Raw genomic sequence first — 23,946 nt, 5'->3', positions numbered from 1 at the left:
TCTAGTCTATATTTTCAATATCCACCTAGATTTAACCATCAGCAGATAAAAATCAAAAAAATATAAAACCAAATTTGTCATCTTTCCCACTCCCACCTCCAAAGAAGTTTTTTTTATTTATATTAATGGCATCACTTACTTCTCCAGATACCAAAGCCTATGGAAGCATTAGGTTTAACTCTTGCCTCTTTCTTACCCAACACATCCAGATCAATTGTCAACACTGATTTCCATTCCTGCAATTCACCTTTTTTTTCCATTCCCACAACCTCTCAAGATCTTGTGCCCTACCAGGTACCATGGGGCAGTTGGGTGGCACAGTGGATAAAGCTACTGGCCCTGGAGTAAAGAAGACATTCAGAGTACCAAAATAGTTTCCCAATTGTCTTCCAAATTCCAGGCTAGTTATCCCTTCAATTCAGAATCTACACTACTTCAACATCTATCAAAGTATTTCCCTTTCTTCAAGGCCAAACTCAAATGTCAACTTCTCCATGACGTCTTCCTTGAATGCCCTCCAAAGGGAAAATGATTTCTCACTGCTCAAATTTTCCCTAATACTTTTCCTAGATCTATTCTTGGCACTTATTCTGCATATATATCAGCTCATCTGAAGATCTGTCATTTCTTCCATAGGGACTATAAAGAAAAAGCAGGACCTGGGTCATATCCATCTTTAAATTCCTCAAGCCTAGCATTGGACATAGCAGGCATTAAACAGTTGTTTGTTGACCTGAAGTGCCATTTTCACTGTTTTAAATAAAAAACTTCTCTGTCCATTGCTATTTATTCAACATTATATTGAATAAACATGTTTAATGAATTGTGCTAAGCAGTAGAGGTTATAAAAGGAGACACACCCCTGACCTGAAGAAATTTATAATCCAACATTTGCCTAATAAAGCAAAGTCTCCTCTTTTAACTTTATCACAGAATTCTGAAAAATGTCAGCATTAAATGAAAAATATAAATGAAGACAGCTAGGTGATGCAGTGGATAAAGCACCGACCCTGGAGTCAAGATGACCTGAGTACTAATCTGGCCTCAGATATTTAATAATTATCTAGCTGTGTGGCTCTGAGCAAGTCACTTAACCCTTGCAAAAAAAAAAAGTGTTGCAAAAACTGAAAAAAATCAATAAATAGAGAAATAAATGGGAGTGGGGAGGAATAGAATGAAGGGAAGCAGCTAACAATAGTTACTGTGGGAAAAAATATTGAAGCACCTTCTTTGATGGACTTATGATAAAAAAATGCAACCCATCCCAGAGACAGATGGTATCTGAATGGTATCTGAACACAGACTGAAGTACACTTTTTTTTTCCTCTCACTTCATTTCTCCAGAGGTGCTCTAGCTGTTTTGTGGGAGAAGGATTTATACTTACCTTCAGAACAAGATTATTGTAGTAATGTAAAAATAAATAAATCATTTAAAAAAACATGAAAAAACAAAGAGAGCTGTTAAAAGGAGGGCATTCATAAACATTTATTATAAAGAATATTTATGTAAGTTTAGAATTATGATAGTTTCAGTTCTACTACAGAGAATATTTAACTATATGACCTTGCTATTAAGACTGAACTATCAATCATTTAAAAAAAACTTCAGCAAACCCTTATCTCTCTAAATAAAGCTTTGACATTATATGCTAATTTTAGCATCTAAGTCTGCCCTTGGTCTTTTTTGAAATACGCCAAGGTCAAGGGCAATATGACTATTACTAGCAGAGACTTCCTAATTTGTCTGACCTTTATCAAAGCTTGAAAACCTTAAGCACTTCAAGGGATTGCTTTCATGTTTCTATTTCAGGCCTATAACATGGTAGATCAAAAATTTCTAAAGACTAAATACATAGTATAGTATAGTATAGTATAGTATAGTATAGTATAGTATAGTATAGTATATTTATTTTTGGTATTTTTTTTTTTTAACAAACAATGATGAGAATCCAGCTGCTGTTTGGTTCTAATCGGATATGACAAGTACATCTTGCTTTCCAAACACGGAAAATTTTGGGTCTTCAGTACTGATAATATAACAAAGAAAAGATGGTAAACTGAAACCCAAAGTGATGCCAAATTCTTATTTTAGTTTTAAGGTTCTTTCTAAAAATGACTCCTCCTAAAAGGCCTTAGTGTAAAAGTCAATAAGAAGGAAAGAAACAAAAAGCAACAGCAAAAAAATTAAGTGGCAGATGAGTGTTCTATTTCAAAAAAAAAAGTAGTATTTAAAAACTAACTTGTAAAATTCTAATTTTGCTAAAGAATATATCCTTTCTCTGGAATTCTTTCCATCCTTTTCTCTGCCTCCTGGATTCCCTGACTTCCTTCAAATGTCATTGAAAATTCCAGCTTCTATAACAATGATTTTCCAAATTGCCTTCTGCAATCATCTCCAATTTATCCTGTATATACCTTGTTTGTACATTGTTGATTCCATGGTGTCTGCCCCATTAGATTGTGAGTTCCATGAAGGCAGGACCTGCTTTTGCCTTCATCTCTCCAGTGCTTATTAGCACAGTACCTGAAGAATAACTGCTTAATAAATTCTCATTAATAAAATGCCTAATAAAATACTGATCTCCAATGTTGGAGGAATGTAAGAAATTTGAGACACTAATGCAGCTGGTGGAGATGTGAATTGATGCAACCTTTCTAGAGAGCAATCTGGAATTATGCCCGAAGGGCAATAAAAATGTACATACCCCTTGATCAGGAACACCACTACTGGGTCTGTATCCTGAAGAGTTCATGAAAAAGGACAAAAATCCCACATATACAAAAATATTCATAGCAGTTCTATTTGAGGTGGCAAAGAATTAGAAATTGAGGGGCTGTCCATCAATTGGGGAATAACTGAACAAATTGTGGTACTTGCATGTTAAGAAATACTATTGTTCCATAAGAAATCATGAGGGATAGGATTTCAGAAAAGCCTGGCAAGACTTGCATGAACTGATGCTGAGTGAGATGAGCAGAAACAGCAGAACATTATATACCCTAAGAGCAACATGGGGTGATGATCAACCTTAATGGACTTGCTCATTCCATCAATGAAATAATCAGGGACAATTTTAGGGTATCTTCAATGGAGGATACCATCTATAATGTATCCAGAGAAAGAACTGTGGAGTTTAAACAAAGATCAAAGATTATCATCATCTCCAATTTTTAAAAGTTGTCTTAAGTATTATATATTTTTGCTATTTTGTTATCTCTAATGTTTTCTTTCTTTCCTTTTGGATCTGATTCTTCTCTCAAAACATGTACAATTTCGATCTATATTTATCAAGAATGCAAATGTAAAACCTTTATCAGTTGGGGGGATGAAGAAAAAATGGCAAAACTCAAAGCCTTGCAACTAAAACTTGATTGGTAGAATCTACCATTGAATGTAACTTGAAAACAAATAACATATATATATATATAAATATATATATATATATATATAAAATAAAAATAAAATGTTGATTTCAAAAAATGCAAAGAACTTCAAAATATTAGTAAGCTTATTTTATTCATAAGAATCCACTATAAAAATAGCAGTTTAATTCCACAGGTACAGTATCTATAAACCACATATACCATTTTCAAAGAACTTTATCTTACATCCCAACTGTGAAGACTCATTTCAACAAGTGCACTTCAAATTAGCAACCAGAATAGCTTAGTATTAAGCTGAATGGATGCCTTCCTACTTATGACAACAACAGATGAATAATTTGTCAAATATTAAGTTTCTATGCTATAAATGTAGGAAGTAGCCAAAGGAAAAAAGTAAGCTATCTTAAGCACTTAGGATAAAATTGCAAAGATATATCATTGCTTACAATGTGCTCGCTAGAGCACTTCTAACAGGTTAATACAGTGGAAAATTAATATTAAATGCAAAATCAAAAAATTCAAAATAGATTTTAGGACTTAAGGGACTTTTTAATGTGGTTTTAGGTTGGGTTTTATTTATCCAATTATTTTTTATTTATTGCTGTGGAGGGTAGACTGTGCTCATTTATTCAAAGTTTTATTGATTCCTTCTTTTGGTTATATCACAATCATTTCTAGATATTTCGCCCAATAAAGAAAAACAATTAAGGAAAACCAAAAAACTCAATGTTGCATTTGATATACTATATAAACCTGTAGTTCTCAAAGTATGATTCCCCAGACCCTGAAAAGGAGGGTAGGTGGGATGGAGAAAACAGAAAAGGATCATCAAGATCAAAATGATTTTCAATACAAAACTAAGGCAATTTTTGCTTTTAAAGTAGGAATACTAAGGTCTTTTGCACTTTCATTTTCAAATGAAAAGTGATATTTTTCAAAGGTGACATGATCTGTGAGTTAAAATTTAGTTCCAAGGATCAAGACTGATTTAAAAATCTCATTTACAGGATTAGTACTTTTGCCTCACAAATATACAAATCTACAGACATGGCTATATTTGGCACCTTGCTTGCATTCATCTAATATCAGCACAAAATAATCACCAAAGATCTTTTATGTGAGTGTTTGGCAACAAATACAAGTAGGGCTAAAACATTCAAAGCGTTAAATGAGTTTTTTGGTATCTCATGGTTTATTCCAGAATACCTGTATTAACATTTGTACTGATGGTGCCAAAACAACAGTGGGTGAAACTGCAGGCAACTTTATACGATTCAAGGCAGTGACACTAAACTATATTAGTAATAATTATATTCTTCACTACTAGGCACTTATAGTAAAAACAAGTGCCAATTTCACTTAAACATGTCCAAGATAAAGCAATAAAAGTTAATTTTATTATATATATGACTTTTTAACATTCTGTGTGATGAAATGTGTAATATGCATAAAGCTGAATACAGAGAAATGGTTGATTCTAGGAAAAGCACTTGTGATTTTCATGGATCATTTTTTCTTGAAAGAATAACTGACAAACTACTGTTATCGAGATTTGGTTATTTGGCAAACATATTCTTGAAAACAAGTAAGCCTGTCACTTCAAGAAAATCAACTGTCAGTCTTTATTGCCAATGATAAAATTTGAGCTTTCAAGCAAAATTTAGAATTTTGAGAAATCTGTATTCCCACCCTGAGCTTGACAGCTTCCCAATATTAAAAAAGAAAAGTATTTTCTAATGATGTTTTTAAGATTATATAATGAAACGTATCAAACATATAGATCTGCATAACAGTGAACCAAATGACCAATGCATGTTATAAAATCATGCATGAGTAAAAGATACATTCAGTGCAAGACAGATCAATGGATTTTCGTAGAATAGAACACAAAACAGTTCATTGATATGATTCCAGATTCCACAGTGCAACTCTCCCTTAAGAAACTACCACCTGTTGAGTGGTCAAAGAATCTGAATACAAGCAAAACAAGAACTGTAAAACATTAACAATCATATCAAAAAAAGTTAAAAATTACTAATAAAAGAAGCATAATAAAAGAAATACAAATTAAAACAACTCTCACATATTACCTCATAGCCATCAGATTGGAAAAGATGACAAAAGAGAGAAATAGTGTTGGAAAGACTGTAGGAAGAGAAAAATACAAATGAAAATACTACTAAAAGTCACTTGAATTCAAATAAGGTAATTAGTTTCAGGATAAGTGATATAATAACTTCCCTTTTCTTAACAAAGAATGGCAGAAAAGACTACAGGTGCCTACGGTTTTGTGTGTGTGTGTGTGTGTGTGTGTGTGTGTGTGTGTATATAGACAGGTTGCAAAACTTTGTGGATTAAATGTACAACAAAAAATTGTTACAAAGAAACAAGGGAGTATAGAAAAGGGGGAGATTTCAGAAAGTGTCTATATCTTAAAAAATAATACTTAAGTTTTAGGGAAGCAGCAGAGGACATATGCTGATGTTAAGTCCTAAAATGAATAGGCCCTCTGCCTCCAAAGCATGTGTCCTAACACTGCCCCTTACCATCTCATTGCTGTCAATATCTATTTCTATACTCTCTTTAATTTAAAAAAAAGGGTTTAAACAGTAATACTCTTCTTTTCATCCTTAGCAAAGGAAAACTCAAAAGTACATAATTATGTATGCTTATGTTAATTAATAGATTAACATTAATGTTATTGCATACTGCACTATTTTTGTGAGTCAGATCTTGTTACTACAAACTTGTTGCAACTTCAAATTCTCTTATTATGAAACTTTGTTCTAGTTGCTTATTTTTAAAAAAAAATAAATGGATGATAATTTAAGTGGTTAGAAATATTTTGCTACTAGAAATTTTCTCATAATTGCATTTGATCTTATAACAATGAAGCAATATGGTAATGAAAACAGGCTTGGATTCAAGTGCTGAGTATGGCACACAGAGGTTATGTGACCCTGGCCCAAGTGACAAATTTCCAGAAAATTATCTAGAATATTAAATTGCATCTCCATTGGTAAAGGGCATCCTCTCATTGGGAGTTTCCTACCCAAATGAAATCACACTCTCTCTTAAACATGGGAGTATCAAGCTTCTAAATATTTATCATTTTTTGCCTAAACCTCTGTGTTCAATGTTGGCAATAATCTAGCAACCTAGTAAATAAACTGATGCAGATTAGCCAAGTAATTCTAACTGAAAACCTTCGAGGATCACTTAATGTACTAAGAAGATCAGGTGACTTAACCCATCCTAGCATGTATGTCAAAATTAGGACTGAAACTTCTTCAGGTCAGACCTGGCTCAATATTCACTAGGCTGTGCTTCCTCTCAAAGGTTATGATTATTTTGTTTAATTAGTCCTTTGTTTAAGATAAGTAGGGTTTTTAGGGATCGCAGACCAGAAAACTAGGGAAAAATCTTATTTAACAAATATACTAAATCACTTAATAATCTCCCTATCCTAGGAATGGTATAAATTCACAAGCTTGCAGAGATGCCTGTTTTTCTAATATTATAGCAATTTCCATCATTCTAGAAAGCAGTATTATTTATTCACATCAAAGAAGCAAGAAACAATAAAGAATTCTTTTTTTAGTAAATATCTTTTTTTAATTAAAGATTTTATTTATTTTGAGTTTTACAATCCAATCTAACTCCCCCGCACAGAAAACAATTTGTCAGTCTTAACACTGAAACAATAAAGAATTCTAAGGCAGAAAGTAGAATGGGAAAGCTGGAAAAATATGCACCTCTAAATTATATAATCAATAAGGTGACATCTTCCACTATAGTGAATCATGAGATCAGACAGGTTCATAAGTAGGAAAAAACATAGTTCAACACCAAATAGAAAGGATTTTTTATCTATACTATTTTTCAAATGAGGACAACCCATAAATGATGCTAATGCTTTTTTCATTAATATAAATATATTTTTAGATTTTTTAGATTAAAAGAATGGATGAGGGGCAGCTAGGTGGGGCAGTGGATAGAGCACTGGCCCTGGAGTCAGGAGTACCTGAGTTCAAATCCAGCCTCAGACACTTAATAATTACCTAGCTGTGTGGCCTTGGGCAAGCCACTTAACCCCACTGCCTAGCAAAAAAAAAAACTAAAACAAAAAAAAAAAAAAGAATGGGTGAAAACAAAGAACACACCACCTTATTGGAAAAGAACTCCACTGAGTTGAAAAGACAAGCAAATGGGGATTACATGAACACTAGAAGACTACAGGGGGAAAAGTTCAAAAGGAAGAATAAAAATACAAAGTCTTTTGAAAAAATGAGCTAACCTAAAAACTAGACCATTTAAGTACTAATTTATCACTTACTAGTAAAGCTGAGTGGACAACTGGAGGATTGGGGTGGTCCATAAACAAAATGAGGCCTGGCAGACATCCTTGATCCTGGACAATGGCTCGTCTATTTAGTGGGTCTGCTGCAAGATCCCGAAGCTGGTTAACCACCGACAGTGCATCAGGCTCATCATTCATGGTTGCAGAACTCATCTTCTATGCCATATGAAGAAATAAAGTCTTTTTTTAAAAAATTCTGTTGAGAAAAAGCATTTGATTAGCACCATAGAATAGTGATTTAAACTCCTAGATTACCACATAAAACCCTAACAAGTGAATAGTTGAGTTAAACTTATACAAAGAAAGGGAAATTAGGTTACTTGAGAGGCATCTACCCAAGACTCAGAGGCACAAGTTCCCCTGTGCTCTGCCCTGCTCAGATTCCATCTCTAGAGTATTGTATTCAATTCTGAGTCACAGTTTAGTTGATTAAACTGGCTAGTACAAAAGAGGGTCAATGAGAATGGTAATTACAAAAGTTCTATCACTATCATAAGAAAAGTGGTTGAAGGAAATGGAAATATTTTGGCTAGAAGACAAGATGGGCCATTGAAGACATCAAGTTCAACACTCTCATTTCAACAAACATTTGAAGTAGAAAGATTAAACTTACTCGAATTGACCTTGACAGACAGAAGTAGAGGATTAAAGTATAAGGTACAGGCAGTAAATTTGACTTGATAGGAACTGGTAGACTTTGGTGTAGTAGAGTAGCATTATTTACCAATCAGGAAATCATCTTTCTAGTCTCAGATCTGCAAACTATGTAAAAACAATATTTTTAAAAGCACTTAATTTCTATGCATTTTATCATTTAACCTAACCCCTTCATATTACAATTAGGAAATATCGGTTTAGAAGAATGAAACAGGGATGGCTAGGTGGTGCAGTGGATAGAGTGCCGGCCTTGGAGTTAGGAGTACCTGGGTTCAAATCTGACCTCAGACACTTTAATAATTACCTAGCCGTGTGGCCTTGGGCAAACCACTTAACCCCACTGCCTTGCAAAATCTAAAAAAAAAAGAAGGAAACACAAGTAGCTCAAGTATACATAAAAATTCTATTCATATAAAAAGTTTTAAAAAAATCAACTTTCTCTCTGTAAATTACTTAAGTTCTTACTCTTTAATGGACATTGTTCTAGTTTAAAAAAAATCCAGGCTTATTATTTATAATGGAACAAAAAAGAAAAGAAGAGAACACTTGACCTTGGAAAGTTGTCTCAATCTTTAAAAAAGATTTTGAAACAAGAAACACATTTTCAAAGAATAAGTTCTCAACTCTACTGAATTTATGTAAATATATCTATTCCTGAGTTACATGGTCAAGTAATTACAGGGATAATTCCATCCTTTTTAGCTAAACTGGTTCTCAGAGAGTAGAAACAATCTCTGGTTTTCAGCTTTTGTTAAAGTCAACAAAACAAAACGTGCTAAAATCAGCACTGCCTTAGAGAATCTGGGCTCACTTTTGCACATCAAATAACACTGCTATCCTAATTTGTAAGATACATAGTATAAGGTAATAAGATGATTACGTAGGCATAATACAAGTACTTGCATAGCCCTCTAAGGTTTGTAAAACACTTCACAAATGTTGACTCATTTGATATAAATCTATATATTTCTTCCCAAATGTACACATACCCACATTTATATAGTAAAGACTTATTTACTCTTCATTGTCAATGCTAGTTTCAAGATGTCTCAGAATTACACAATCTTGAGTTAGAAGGGAACTACCAACTCAGAAGCCACTTAATCCAACACAAATCTGAATGGGAATCACCTCTACACTATACAAATCAAGTATGTTATTCCACTGGAGTAACATATTCCCCCTTTTAGATAACTTTATTGTTAATTAAGTAGACTTTTTTAAAAAAAAGGCACAACACTTTAAAAAATGTGTAAACAGGGCACAAATTGGATATGATTATTGGCATGTTTTTCATTTGGTTATGTTTATTATTTGCTAGTTATGTATTTCCATATATGCCTACTGAACATGTATGATATATAGATATTGAATATGTACAAGACTTATGAAAAAAGGAGTCTCTAGAATAACAATGGCTGGTTTCCAGACAAGTGACCTGACTCAGATCAATATCTAAGAGTCAGACATGCTATCAGTTAGCAGGACTTTCTGTATTCTCCTAGATCTTGGAACAATTATTTCTTATAGCATCTTATGCAATCCCCTCCTAAAATGCTCTCAAACCACAGCTACTGGCTTCTTCCACCTCGAGTTTGAGTAAAATATGTAGTTAGGCTTCAGAATACTCAGTCAAGTAAGTACCTGAAGTAGAAATTCATTGCTCAACACATATTGGTGGTTCTCTCTGGGTTATGTGCTTAGCTTTGGGCAGAATAAAATGAATGGCCAGTTGTTGATATAACAAGAAAAAAAAGGAGTTGTGAGACAGTGGTCAGACACTAGACTTATCTAGTATTTCAAAGGTCAGAAATCCTAGTATGTACTACCATTTTTCTTGAAATCAGATAGAAGGTAGGAGTGGACTTTTTAAAGTAATTTTAACAAAATGAAAAATAAAATGAAATACCTTTCTTCAAAAGTTGGGAGACAAAATTCAATATTCTGACAGATGAAAATAAGTAATTTCAAGACAGTTCCTTTTGTACATAATAACATACTCTGGTACCCCTATAACTGAATCAAGTTATTATCAGAAAAACTCACGAGATAGATTCTATACAGCTATTCACCAAGAAAACAATGTCTAATCAAAGACCATGCTTTCCCTGGGAACAGTAATCAAACCAAAGGCTGTACCAATCCACTGTCCTAAGGTGGTACTGGTACTCACATTCATAGACTCATAGGCCATATTCTCTTCTCTGTCCCACTTTTCTATAAATGTTATATCCCCTTACTAAAATGTGAATTCCTTAAGGAAGAAATTGACTGTCAAATCAATGGACAGTGAAAGTGACCACAACCAAACAACAGATAATAAAACGAACAATTTTAATTACATGGAATTAAAAAGCTTTGGTACAAACAAAACCAATGCTGCTAAAATTAGAAGAGAAAGAAGCAAGACAATGGAAAAATCTTTCAGCATGTTTCTCTGATAAAGATCTAATTTCTAAAACAGGGAACTAAATTAAATTTTTAAGAATAAGAGACATTCTCAGGCAGCTGGAGCAGTGGATAAAGTACTGGCCTTGGAGTCAGGAGGACTTGAGTTCAAATCCTGCCTCAGATACTTACTACTTAGCTGTGTGACCTTGGGCAAGTTACTTAATCCCACCAAAACCAAAAAAGTTATTAGGGCTAAGTTATTTCACATAAAAGAGGCAAGAAAAAGCTTTTGCAATGAAGTTAAAGGGGGGAAAGTGAGGGAAAATGGATGAGCCTTTACTCTCATTAGAAGTGGCTCAAAGTGGGTGGCTAGGTGGCACAGTGAATAGAGCACTGGCCTTGGAGTCAGGAGTACCTGGGTTTAAATCTGACCTCAGACACTTAATAATTACCTAATCGTGTGGCCTTGGGCAAGCCACTTAAACCTATTGCCTTGAAAAATCTTTAAAAAAAAAAAGTGGCTCAAAAAAAAAGAATAACATATACCACTCCATTGGGAATTGAAATCTATCTTACCCTATAGGAAAATAGGAGAGGAAAGGGATAGGTTTTGGGGTTGTTTTTTTTTTTGCAAGGCAATGAAGTTAAGTGGCTTGCCCAAGGCCACACAGCTAGGTAAATATTAAGTGTCTGAGGCTGGATTTGAACTCAGGTACTTTTGACTCCAGGGCCCGTGCTCTATCTACTGCACCACCTAGCCACCCCACAATGCACTTTTGAGGAGGGGAGCATTGATTAGACTAAAAGGAGAGAGAGAATAGAATAAATGGGAGTGGGGGGGGGAATAGGATAGAGGGATATACAGTAAGCAATTGCAACTGTGAGGGGGGGGAATATTGAAGCAATTTCTCTGATGGACTTCTGATAAAGAATGCTATCCATCCCAAAAAGAGAAATGATGATGATGATGTCTGAAACAGACTGAAGCACACTTTTCCCCCTCCTTCACTTTATTTTTCTTGAGGTTTCCTTATCTTGGAGGGTGGGGAAGGATTATGTTTACTTTTCCAACATGACTACTGCAGTAATGTGTTTCATAGCTACACATTTTTAACCTATATCAAGTAACTTGCTTTCTCAATGGGGGGAATGAGATGGAAGGAAGGGAGAGAATTTAGAACTCAAGATTTTGGAAGTAAATAGTGAAACTTGCTTTTGGGGAGGCTAGGTGGTGCAGTGGATAGAGCACCGGCCCCGGAGTCAGGAGTACCTGGATTCAAATCCGGTCTCAGATACTTAATAATTACCTAGCTGTGTAGCCTTGGGCAAGCCACTTAAACCCCATTTGCCTTGCAAAAAAAAAAAAACCCTTCCTTCTGCATGTAGCTGGGGAAAAAACAATTTAAAAATAAAATAAAATAAAAAAAAGAATAAGATACATTCTCCAGTTGATAAATTGGTCCAAAGATATAAACAGGCTGTTTTCAAAGAAAGAAATCCAAGCTATCAATAGCCACGTGAAAAATGTTTTAAATCACTAATAATTGAGAAAAATGAAATTAAAACTCTTAGTGTTATATTTCAGAACCTTCAGATTTATGAAATTGATCAAAAGAAAGTAAATGACAAATGCTAAAGGAGCTTTGAAAAAACAAATACATTAATGCACTACTAGTGGAATGAAGTCTAGTCACTCTGAAAAGCAACCTATAACTCCATTAAGAAAATAACTCTCATTTGATTATCCAAATAGTTTGTTTTTTCATACAAATTGCAGCAATCCCACATTAAGATCCAAATGTGAATTTTTTATTTTAGAAGCTTAAAAGAAAAACTAAATTTTATATCCTTCCAACTTTGAAATCCCCATATTGCACCCTTCAAAATCAGTTTTAAAAGATGTGTATAAGAGTGAGAGAGTGAGTGTCTGAGAGTTTGTGTGTGTGTGTGTGTGTGTGTGTGTGTGTGTGTGTGATCATCTCTATGATCCTTCCTCTTTTTCTTCAGGTCTTTCTCTTATGACAACCCAAAACATACCAGTGAGACAGATACTCAGTAATTTCATCATGTCTCCTGGGTCCAATTATCATCTCTAGGTGGATGATTCCCATTTCCTTTTTTTCCCTAGCCTAATCTTTCACCTGAATTCCAGTTCTGAATCGTCATCTATTTGCTGAAACCCCAATGTGGCTCAAACAAAACACGTCCAAACAGAATTCATTGTATTTCTCTCTAAATGAACCTCTCCTCTAAATATTCTTATTTTGGTTGAAAGAGGACTAACATACTTCCCATCACCCACATGCACAAGTTCAAAATCATTCTCTTCCTGCCCCGACCCAATTAGTTGCTAAGTTCTATCAATTCTACTTCCACATCATTTCTTATATGCATCTCCCCCTTATACTCCATTCACACAAAAGCAGTATAATACCAAGGAAAAAATATTTTTAGAGGTAAGGGATGTGGGTTCAAACCCTAGATATAGAAATAAATGATCTTGGTAATGTCACTTCATACAACTTGAATCTAAAATTTAAGAGTACACCAAATGGAATAATGTATAATCACCCCCAGAAAATAAGACTGTAAAGAGCTACATGCCAAAAGAATGTATTTTCTCAGAGAGGTAAAAGGGAACTACTGAAGCTTCAAGAACAGGAAAAGGAATTAGGGTGGATATAGCATAAATGGAAAGAAGGGGAGAGATATGAGAGATAATGTAAAGATGGAAATTGCAACATTTGATAATTTATTGGATAAAGGTAGAAGAACGTAAAGAACTGAAGATGGTTCTGAGGTTGTAAACCTGCGGAACTAGAAGAATGGTGCTATTCCAAAGAGAAATAGAAATATTAGGAGTTTAAAGGGGAAATGATGAGTTTTGTTTTGGATTTGTTGAAATTTAAATACCTACAGTACACCTAAGTGGAAATATTCAGAAAGTATACTGAAGTCCAGAAGAGAGTTGTATGTATATATGTTTACTTTTGAGAGTCATCTGTATGTAGATGACAGCTGAACTGGTGGGAGTTAATAAATTCACCTAGACAGAGTATATGGAAAGAAAAGGGGACCAGAATCCTGTACTACACACAAGCAGGAGACTGGATCAGAATGATGATCTTGTAAAGGAGTCTGAAAAGAACAGTTTCAGAAAAACCCAGAAAGAGGACAGTATCCATAAATATCCAGTCACGATGTAAGATCAAGAAAAACAAGGATTGAGAAAAGGTCAATGGACCCTGAAGTTCACCTTATGAGGATGGGGAGAGGATAATGATGATGTTTGTCCTTCATTCTTAAAGAAGACTATGACATCAAAGAGGCAATGCCATGACAAGCACGTGAATTGAATTTGAGTGAAAGGGTATTGTGCTAAGTCACCAACCTCATCTGGGTCCAGTGACCAGATATGAATCAGGACAAGTGGTGATGGTCCTAGATTCAAGGCAATAAACTTAAGTAACTTGCCCAAGGTCACACATGGGTAAGTGTCAGGTATGTGAGACCAAATCTGAAATCAATTCCTCCAGACTCCGGAGCTCGGGCTCTATCCACTGTACCATCTAGCTTTGCCTTAAAGAGGATTGATAAGTGGGAAAGGGAGATGAGAGTGGGATAAGAAAATGATTTTTTTTCTAAATGTCAATAAAGAGGAGAAATAAAGTTTGATAGCTATATACAGCCATGGCTCAAAAACATTATGAGTCAGAGGGACCTGGACATTATTTGTACCTAATAGCTAAGGAGATAAAAAGAGGAAAGCATGCTCCTAAGAGATGAGAACAAAGGAACAAGTACAAGAGTTGGCACTGGCAAAGAAAAGGCATGATTATTATTAAGAGAATAGAGCAAAAATAAAAAAAGAGAGAAAGATGATCTCAGAATTTCTAGTTTTCCTCAAGGTTCAGACCAAGTGCCATCTCCCACAAAAAAAGTCTCTTCTGGTCTACCCAGTTGTTACTTTTCTCTCCTTTCTCAAACTACCAAGTGTTTTGATTTGCATGCATATCTTGCATGTCTGGAAAAAAACAAGCAAGCTCCTGGAGGGTAGGGGCCATTTCATCTTTTTTTCTGCATATCTTGAGTCTCATTTTGCATGGCTCACAAGAAGAGATGGGGACTGGGGATAGGACATGGATGTGTGATTTCACTGGCAGAAAGAATTCCCTAGTGAAGAAACTCCCTTTATTAATGCAGCCTGGCACTTTCTCTTAGAGACACCAAATGCCTTTAGAAGTTAAATAATCTGCACAAGGTCACACAAACACTGTTAGCAATAGGATTTGAACCAGGATTTTTCTGGCTCCAAGGCTTGCAACTTATCCACTAGGTGATGCTGGTTCTACATAAGTAGATGCTTAATAAATATTTCTTTAAAATTAATTTTAAGGATAAGCTCTTCAGAAGACTACACATTCATTTAGTAATATTTATGTTGACTGTGACCCTGAGCAAGTCACTTAATCATGTTTGCTTCAGTTTCTATATCTGTAAAATGAATAGAAACGACAAACTACTCCAGTATCTTTGTCAAAAGAACCCCAAAAATGGGGTCACAAAAGTTGAATACAAATAAAAAAATGGACAACATACACTATAACATTTGTATCCCCTAAGCTTTAACAAATGTAGACAATAGAATCAGAAATTTTATAATCTTGTTAGTTTAAACAAACCATTGTACTTCTCAGAAAGCAATGGCATAAGCCATTTGGAAACCAACAATACCAAAGTTTTCTGTGGCTGTCACTGCTATACTCCTACACTTGGCAAAAATAAGCCAAAATATTATGAAGTGAAATGCAGTACACTAAGAAAACGATGCAGATGAAATGAGGGATTGAAAGACAAGAAAAAAATAAAGTTCTATGATAATTCCAAAACAGAGCCCATCTTTCCACCCCACCCCCCAACACTTTTATCCTCCTTTTCAGGGTACAACTGTACGTACTTCTGGTCACCAAGTTCACATTCTCAGTTATCCTCTCACCTCATTATATAATCAGTTGCAAGGTCTCATTCTTGTTTATAACATCTCTTTTAACAGTTCCCTCCTCTTCACTCATATTGCCACTAATCTAGTTTATTTTTCTAAGGTTTTTTTTTTGCAAGGCAAACGGGGTTAAGTGGCTTGCCCAAGGGCACACGGATAGGTAGTTATTAAAAGTGTCTGAGACTGGATTTGAACCCAGGTACTCCTGACTCCAGGGCCGGTGCACTAGCTTGGCATGTAAAGTTTTACACAACCTGGCTCCCACCTATTACACCTAAACGCGCTCATTCCCTTTACCCACATTAATAGTACAGAAAAGCTTCCCTATTTGATATTTTTCCATAGAAGGCATTCCACATACACATACTCCCCTTTTCATTCAAAAATCAGTAGGTGGTTTTTATCCTAGTGTTACATTAAGTGCTGGAAGACAAAGAAAGGCAAAAACAGTCAATACTCGCAAGGAACTCAAAATCCAACGGGAGAGGTGACTGTAAACTACGTGTGTTTGTAAATGTGTGTGTGTAAGCACACATACTTGTGAATGTCTTCCCAATACTTACATGTATCACAAGTCACACAAAGCACAAGCATATGCACAAATGTGAGAACGCATACACACAAACTGAAGATTAGCACTGCCAGCTGAAGCTGGGGGCTGCCCCTGCAGGAGCCTGGATCTGCTCAGTCTCCTGGGCGGGCAGAAGACACGAATCTGGAATGGCCCCGGAGGCGAGGCCCGCGGGGACGCCCGGGCTCCACCTTGGCACGACGCCCTGTGCCCCCCAGGCCATGCTCAGCACCGTCATCCCCACTGCCCCATCCAGGCTCCGTACGCGCCCTCGGAGCAGCACGTCCCGGGGCGCCGGCCCCAGCAGGGAGCACCGGTGCAGACGGACCCGAGCCGGGGGCAGATAGGCCCTGGGGGGGACCTGGGGGGAACCTGCGGGCCTCAGGCCCTCCCGGGAAGGTGGGGTCGGGCTCGGCCCGCCTCTCCGGCCCACGCTCGGTCGTCCCGCCCTCCCGCTAGCTGGACCGCCCGGCAGGCTGGGACGTCCCAACGTACCGGAGCTCCGAGGGCGGCCTCACGCAGCCAGGCCCCGCCGCATCGTGGAGCCGCAGGGTCGGAAGCGTTCCAAGGCCCGCGCTGAGCCCGCGGGGGCCGCCTCGCCCCCCGGGGAAGGCGGCTTCGGAGCGCCGGGGGAAGAGAGGAGGACCCGACAGCGGACTCTAGCCCCGTGACCCCGTCACCTCTGCCGCCCCTGCGCGCTCATTGGCCCTAAGCGCGAGACCGCTTTCCACCAATCCCCAAAGATCTTCTTAAACTACGAAGGTCGTTGGGTCCGGCGGAGAAAGAGTCGTGGCTTTATATGCGCGGAGCCAATGGGAAACCAGAAGCGCTGGAATGGACCTCGCGCTTCGCCGTCCGCCGCGGGCTCGAGCCATCCGGGAAGTCTCGTGGCGTTTGAGACTTAGAAAGGGCTGGTCTCCGCTTCGGAACTACAATTCCCAGAATGAAGAAGCGGCTGAGCGGAAAACCACATTTCCCAGGAAGCAGTGCGAACGTTCAGCCTTTGCTAACTTTATTAGAACTAAGACAATACTTCCCAGACCCCAAGAGGTGCTTTTTTTCCTAAAGAAACTACTACTAAGTGCTCGCCAGAGTCACGCGCTATTAAGTGTCCTTAGCTAATAAAAGAATGTGTACAACTCTTTCGAGAAATATTTTTCTTTCGCTCTTATCCTTTTCATATCAGGAATCAGATTTTGAACAGTAGAATTTTCTCAATGTGTGCAAAACTTTACTACTTCTGAATTTTTAATACAAAATTGTTTACAGTCCTTCTCATTTGAAAGCTGTAAAATGCTTCCTCTATCTAATCTACATTTTACAGTTGAGGCAGCTAGGTAGTGGCACAGTGGAGAGAGCACTGTCCTGAAGTCAAGAGGATCTGAGTTCAAATTCAGCCTCAGACTTTTGACACTTCCTAGCTGTGTGACCTTGGGCAAGTACCTAACCCTGGTTGCCTCCCATCCAGGGCCATCTCCAGTCGTCCTGATTCATAGTGGGCCACTGGATTTAGCATAGGTCCCCCACCACTCAAATCCAGTTCATCCCCTCAATGACGTCATGGTCTTCTTAGAGAATGAAGGAGAAACCACAGATGGAGGAGCCTGAGACTTGGTATCGATTCATCTTTACACTGTTCTCCTTTTTTGGATCACCATCAACCTTATATCTCAAATTACAAAGAGTAAGCATTAGCCTTGAAGCAATTCCACCAAATGTCACCTTTTGTATAAATGTGCGGCTAAACTGAAGGTGGAGAAAATCATCCAAGACTTCTAACCTATGAAGGTTACATAATTTCATCTGGACCCTGAGTAGGCAGTCCTTTTATATTATTCCCTCATTGCTCAGCACAGCACACTTCCAAACCTTTTCAAACCTCTCAAAGCTCCCATGGTTCCTTCTTCCCTCTCCCCAGTTCTCAGGTGAGAATCAAGCTTCTTTGTTTTACCAAAAAATAAAAAATTGAAATTCCACACCATGAGTCCCCTTCTCTCCCCTCATCCACATCTCCCATCACTTGAATACCTTCTGTCCTCCTTCATGCCTGCCTCACAGAATGAGGTGGCCTTACTCCTTACCAAGGTCAATCTGCTCAAGCAATCCCATCCTGTCTCCTCTGCCATCATCACTACTCTAGTAGAGAAGCTCTTTACCTCACTTCTGGATTATAGTTAATAGCCTGCTGGTGGATTCAGGGTGCCTCAATTCTCACCCCAATCCAATCCATCCCTGATTCAGTCACTAAAATTATTTTCCTAAAATACATGCCTGGTCATGTTATTGCCTCTAGGAACAAATACAGAAATATTCTGTTTGGAATTCAAAGTCCTTTGTAATCTAGACCTGTCTTTCCAGTCTTCCTACATTGAACTCCCCAAGCACTCTTCAATCCAGTGACACTGACCTCCTGGCTCTTCCACAAATACCCTATACCTCAGTTCTAGCATTTTCCTTGGCTGCTCTCAGGCCTGGAAAGCTCTAACAGACCTCTTTGGCTTCCTTTTTAAGTACCAACTAAAACTTCAAAATTTGGTCAATTAATTCACCCTAAAAAACTGCTGGATTTATTGAATTTAACTCCCTCCAGTGGTTTCTGTGACAGTGCAGACTAAATATCTCTCCTTTCCTACAGGAAACCTTCCCCAATTCCCTATAATCCAGTGCCTTCCCTCTGATAATAGGAAATATTATCTTGTATATAGTTTGTTTTGTATGTGTGTTTGAATATTGTCTCTCTCAGTAGATTATAAGCACCTTGAGAGCAAAGACTATTTCTGGTTTGGCTTGTATCCTTAGAGTCACAAATGTTGATTAGTCATAGAACAAGTGCCTGAAACAGTATTCAAATGCAGTTCTGAAATGACTGAAGATATCTTTTCCCCAAGGTTTACCCCTTTCCCTTCTGTCCTTGTTTTTTTCAACGAAAGTAATGAAATGGCAAATTTTTCCTTGAATATAGTTGTAAGCTAATGTTTCCTTACCAAAGACTGTGCTGAAATTCTTCTGTATTCAGTCTGTGATAATTCAAATCAATTTTTCAAAGAATTATTGAATGTTTCTGATATTTTTGTTGTATTCCTCCCTCCCCCCCAACCTACCAGAGTAGACTGTAATATAGCCAATGGAGTTGGAAATGTACTTTAGTCCCTTTCAAACCAACAACTCTTAAACCCCCAGGACTGGAAACCCAAGAAAGAGGAAGAGGTGGCCCAAAGAGATCCTCAAATGTTGTATTATTGTATTATTTTCCATTGACTCTTTACAACCTCAGGAAGTAATATGGAGTTGCTGGATGGGAGTATCCTTGAGCCTCCTGAATTCACACTCCTCTATGGAACTGAGATTGGATTGCATTTCCATTTTAGTTCTGGTCCTGATTTTGTTCTCCCAGGTGCCCGTTTTCTCCAGGATTTCTGTAGTTTTTCCACAAATAAGTGGTATCTAGGTGAAGTTACAGTAGAAAGCAATAGAAGACAATCATTCAGCTTCTTTTACACCGTTCCACCTGTAACAAATTTAGCTCGTATTTAGCTTGGTTTCTTCTCCTTAAGACCACCAGAGGGAGTGGTAAGGGACCTAGAAAACAATAGCCATCACCCTCTCCACTTGGTCACGGGAGAAAAGGCAGATTCCAGGTAATGAGAAGCACAAAATCAGATGCTTTATTTGTACGGATGATTTACGCCAAATGGATCGCTAAACTGTCAACTCAATGATCGTCTGTAGCAAACTTGTAGAAAGGCAACTATAAGTAGACCAAACGGGTGCTACTTGTCTGAGGAACCTGGGAAAGATCTAGCTCATGTGACATTGCTTTTAGCAAGTTATGTTTGCTTTGCAAGTGTTGTCAGTAAACTAGCTCGCCTCATGCTAACGTGCCATCCTGCTAAAAAGCCAGTTTAGCACCCGGAGAGCTAAAGTTCATTGTAATTTCTATTCTGTAATTAGAGCGCTAAGTGATCCTAATTTGTTGACTTCGAGGTTTCTGCCGGGCCGCGGGGTCCGTGGCGTGTGGACGTGACTCTGGTGGAAGGTGGAGAATTAGCCACGCGAGGCCGCGGCGGGACAAGAGCCGGCCACGCGGGGAGCTCCGGGCCGCTCCCGCTCTCCCGGGCCAGGGTGCGGCCTGCCGGCCCCAAGCCGCCCTCGCGGGGGCGCTAACCGCCCGAGGGGAGGGCAGGCGCGCGCTGTGGGGGCTCCGAACGGACCGCGCCCCTGGACGCGAGGAGCCCCCGGACCTGCGGGGGGGGGGCAGCGAGGGGCGGCGCGCACTCCGGCCCCGCCCAGGGCCGCGCATGCGCAGGGCGGGCGCGGCGCCACTCGGGCCCCGCCCCCTCGGCCAACGGAAGGCAGGCGATTGGCCGACGGAAGCCGGCGCAACCGGCGCCGGGAGGCGGATTGGCTGGCCGCGGGGCCGGGGCTGGGCCCTCCCAGCTGGAACCGAAGCCGGCGAAGGAGGCTGTGGCGGCGGGTCCGGTGAGCCCGGGGGGCCGGGGAGGGGGCTGGGCGGCCGGAGGGACGCCGGCCGGGCTGGGGAGGGGCTTGTGGACGCTCGGGGTCCGGGGGGGGGGCGGGCAGTTCCGGGCCGGCGGCGCCCCTCCCGCCCACGCGCGCAACGACACGTCGCCCGGGGCGGCCCCCGCGCGCCCCCTCGGACACGCGCTCCGCGCTTCCCGGAGCGGCCGCTGCCCTCCCCGCCTGGGCGCGGGGTGTCGCCGGTCAGTAAGCATTGAGGGGAGACCCCGTGGTGCTCGCGCCCCGCCCCGGGGGGCACCGGCGAGGGGGCGGGGCCCAGCAGCAGGACCCTCTGACCCGGATTTGGACCGAGCCGCGGGGGGGGGGGGGAGACCCTTGGGGCGTTTCCAAAACTCTACAACGATATCGCTCGCCTCCTCAGTGGATGGAGGGCAAGGGAGGGCTGGAACTCGGAAAAGTTTTTAAAATAAAAAGGTAAAATGTCCAATTTGACAAAACAGCTATGATTTCATCAAATAGACACTTCCATCAGCAGCCGGCCGGGAATGGGGATAGAACTGGGCCTGGCATCGGGGTGGGGGAAGGGAAGGGAAGAAGAGAGCCAGGGTCATGAAGCCTCAGCTGGTGTCGGGAACCCCCCTAACAGCCCTGTGAGGTATGGGGTGATTGTGAGCTCCCATCGAGGGGTAACAGGTTCAGTGACACAGTTCGTGGCTGCATTTGAACTCAGATCTTCCCGACTTTGCCAAGCCCACCTAGCTGCCTCTGACTGCTTGGCAGACTTATTTGGGAGGACCCAGTGAGACAATAGTCATCAGGTATCCGGCGCATGGTCAGTATTTATAACTTAGTACTAGGCAAGATTCCCTCCACATTCTAATACCTTTTCTACGTCTGGGACCCCTTTTGAGAATAATGTTCCCTTTTAAATACGTAAAAAAAGGGGATTACAAAACCAATTCTATCCAAGTACAGTTATCACAAAAAAAAATGTTTTAAACAAGTTCATAGATAAGAACAGCTGCCTCAGGAGATAGAACCTAGATCTTGAGAAAATTTTCAGGGTGCAGCTGGTTTATCATAACATATTTTATAAGGAAAGTAACAGGGCTGGCAGGTAGTAGGGAGCAAAATATATCACAGTGACTTCCATTCATCATTCTTTCCACTGTACAATACTTGTTTTCATGAGTTTCTGTAGCTGAAAAAAAAAATCCTGATGTCTATCCCTCTGGAAACTTCTAGACAGGAAGTACTGGGAGTCCAATTCTGAGCATCTTCAAAGATCTTTTCCATGATGAATTGGTTCTTACCTCATCACTGTGAGGCATCAGAGTTGAATTTTAATGGCAGAAAATTAGTTATCCACATTTTCTGGATTTATTTCATATTATCCCCTTTATTCTCTACTTCTCAACAAACTGACCCACTTTCTTTTCTTGTAATTTGGTATTCTGTCTCTAATCCCAGTCCATCTCAACAGCCTCAACAAGAACATATAATGGTATAGGGTCCAAGTTTGAATCAGTTATGTAACCTTAAATTTCCTTGTCTCTAAGATGGAAGTAGTATTTTCTCCTTGCTTCACAAAGCTCTTGTGAGGAAATTGTTTTATAAACATTAAGGTACTATAAGATGTGACATACTATCAATCTGAAATAAAAACCATCCTATAATGAAACTATAGTATTTGAGTTAAGTAAAAGAGAGGTGAGGGCTGTAAAGAGCTTGAGTCACAGGAAAAAATTCATAGTAAAAAAAACAGCTTAATTGAGTTGGGGGCTATATTTGTACAAGTGCTGTATTTTGAAAGCCTCATAAAAATGGTTTAAATATAAAATTTTAAACTTGTATAATTTGTAAATGAATATACAAACTTTGATAATTTTGGATTACTGCCCTTTAAACCAGAGCACCTGAAGCTAGCTGTGTAATTTTGTACCAAGCCACTTAAACTTTGAGTTTTAGTTTCTTCATAATGGGGAAATAACATTCCCTGCTTATATTGTAGGGTTGTGAAGATGAAATGACACTGCATTCAAAAACACATTTTAAAATGAAATATTATTCAAATATCAGGTATTATTAAAGGGGTTAGGGAAGACCATGACCTTCTTCTGGGGTCAGTAAGTAGAACATTTCAATGTTTGTTAGGGAGTAGTAGCTTGATTAAGCTGGGAAATTAGGTTTTTGATTTTTGAAGGACTTGATTGCCAGGCTGGTCTTTATAAGTAGTTGCAGACTTTATTATAAATAATTGGGGACTTTATTGATTGACTGAATATTTTTGGTGAGACAAATGTACCACACCTTGAAAGAAAATCATTGCTATTATTGCCTCATACAGCTCGGTGAGTGGTGAGTGGTGTGTTTTAGAGTGTTATCTCTTTCTATTGCCCTTTGAAACTTAGGCAGTTTGGTTTTGTTTTTCTGGTTCCCTTAGCTAGCTAGCATCCTAAGTAGAGCAATTCTTGCCTCATTTTGAGAATCTCCTGATCCAGCTATCCAGAATAAATTCAGGTCTAAAACAAAGATAATTCACTGAATTTGTTGCTAAGGTTAGTCTTTGAATAGTAGTTCACTTCTACACCTAAATTAAACCTAAGATCATGGAATTTAGAATTTGAATGGATCTTTAATCTTGTACCAACCCCCTTTTTTGACAAAAGAGAAAACTGAAGCCCTATGGAACTCAATAACCTGCTCTGGATTACTTAGCAACTTAATGATCAAAATAAAAGTGGAACCCAGGTCTCCTGGCTCTTATTTAAATTTTTAAGTTCTTTTTTCAGAGAGAACATGTACATTGTTGAAAATTAATTCCAATTACATATGAATTTGCTTCAAAAACTTAATTTCTTTTCAAAATACTTTTTTTAAAGTTTTTATTTATTTTGAGTTTTACAATTTTTCCCCCTAATCAAAATACATTTTTAAAGAATACAGAAAATGAAGCACCTAGTTATAAAGTGCACTTTTTAAAATTTTTTTAGAGAATCAATTATTGCCAGAAAAAAGAACTTACACATTTAGTCAGAAGAGTGCTGGTGTTATATAGATTCTTGAAATGTACCTCTTAGTTGATTATCATTTCCTTAGTGGCAT

The 23,946-nt window shown here is 38.7% G+C and overlaps 2 protein-coding genes across 5 annotated transcripts in view; one reads left to right on the top strand and one right to left on the bottom strand.

Annotated features, from left to right (window-relative positions):
* ARMC1 (armadillo repeat containing 1) overlaps positions 1-17,028 on the bottom strand; it is a 77,351-nt gene extending 60,323 nt beyond the window's left edge. The window contains exons 1-2 of the mRNA XM_074202392.1: positions 16,858-17,028; positions 7,721-7,940 (exon numbers count right to left, since the gene is read on the bottom strand). Coding sequence (XP_074058493.1) covers positions 7,721-7,897 — 177 coding nt within the window. The 5' untranslated portion in view covers positions 7,898-7,940; positions 16,858-17,028. The remainder of the gene's footprint in view (positions 1-7,720; positions 7,941-16,857) is intronic.
* Positions 17,029-20,661: 3,633 nt separating this feature from the next.
* The window catches only part of MTFR1 (mitochondrial fission regulator 1), a 53,779-nt gene continuing 50,494 nt past the window's right edge, over positions 20,662-23,946 (top strand). Inside the window, exon 1 of one of the 4 annotated variants that reach the window (XM_074202387.1) lies at positions 20,662-20,841. The gene's annotated coding sequence lies outside the window, so the exon portion shown is untranslated. Of the gene's footprint in view, positions 20,842-21,007; positions 21,084-21,266; positions 21,316-21,485; positions 21,674-23,946 lie in introns of those variants that run through there. The other 3 variants (XM_074202389.1, XM_074202388.1, XM_074202390.1) reach the window with 3 other exon arrangements.

Source organism: Macrotis lagotis, chromosome X, assembly GCF_037893015.1.
Source record: "Macrotis lagotis isolate mMagLag1 chromosome X, bilby.v1.9.chrom.fasta, whole genome shotgun sequence".
In the NCBI taxonomy this organism is placed as follows: Eukaryota; Metazoa; Chordata; class Mammalia; order Peramelemorphia; family Peramelidae; genus Macrotis; species Macrotis lagotis.
The sequence above is the reverse complement of the archived record's forward strand: the minus strand, read 5'-3'. Positions and strand labels throughout refer to the sequence as shown.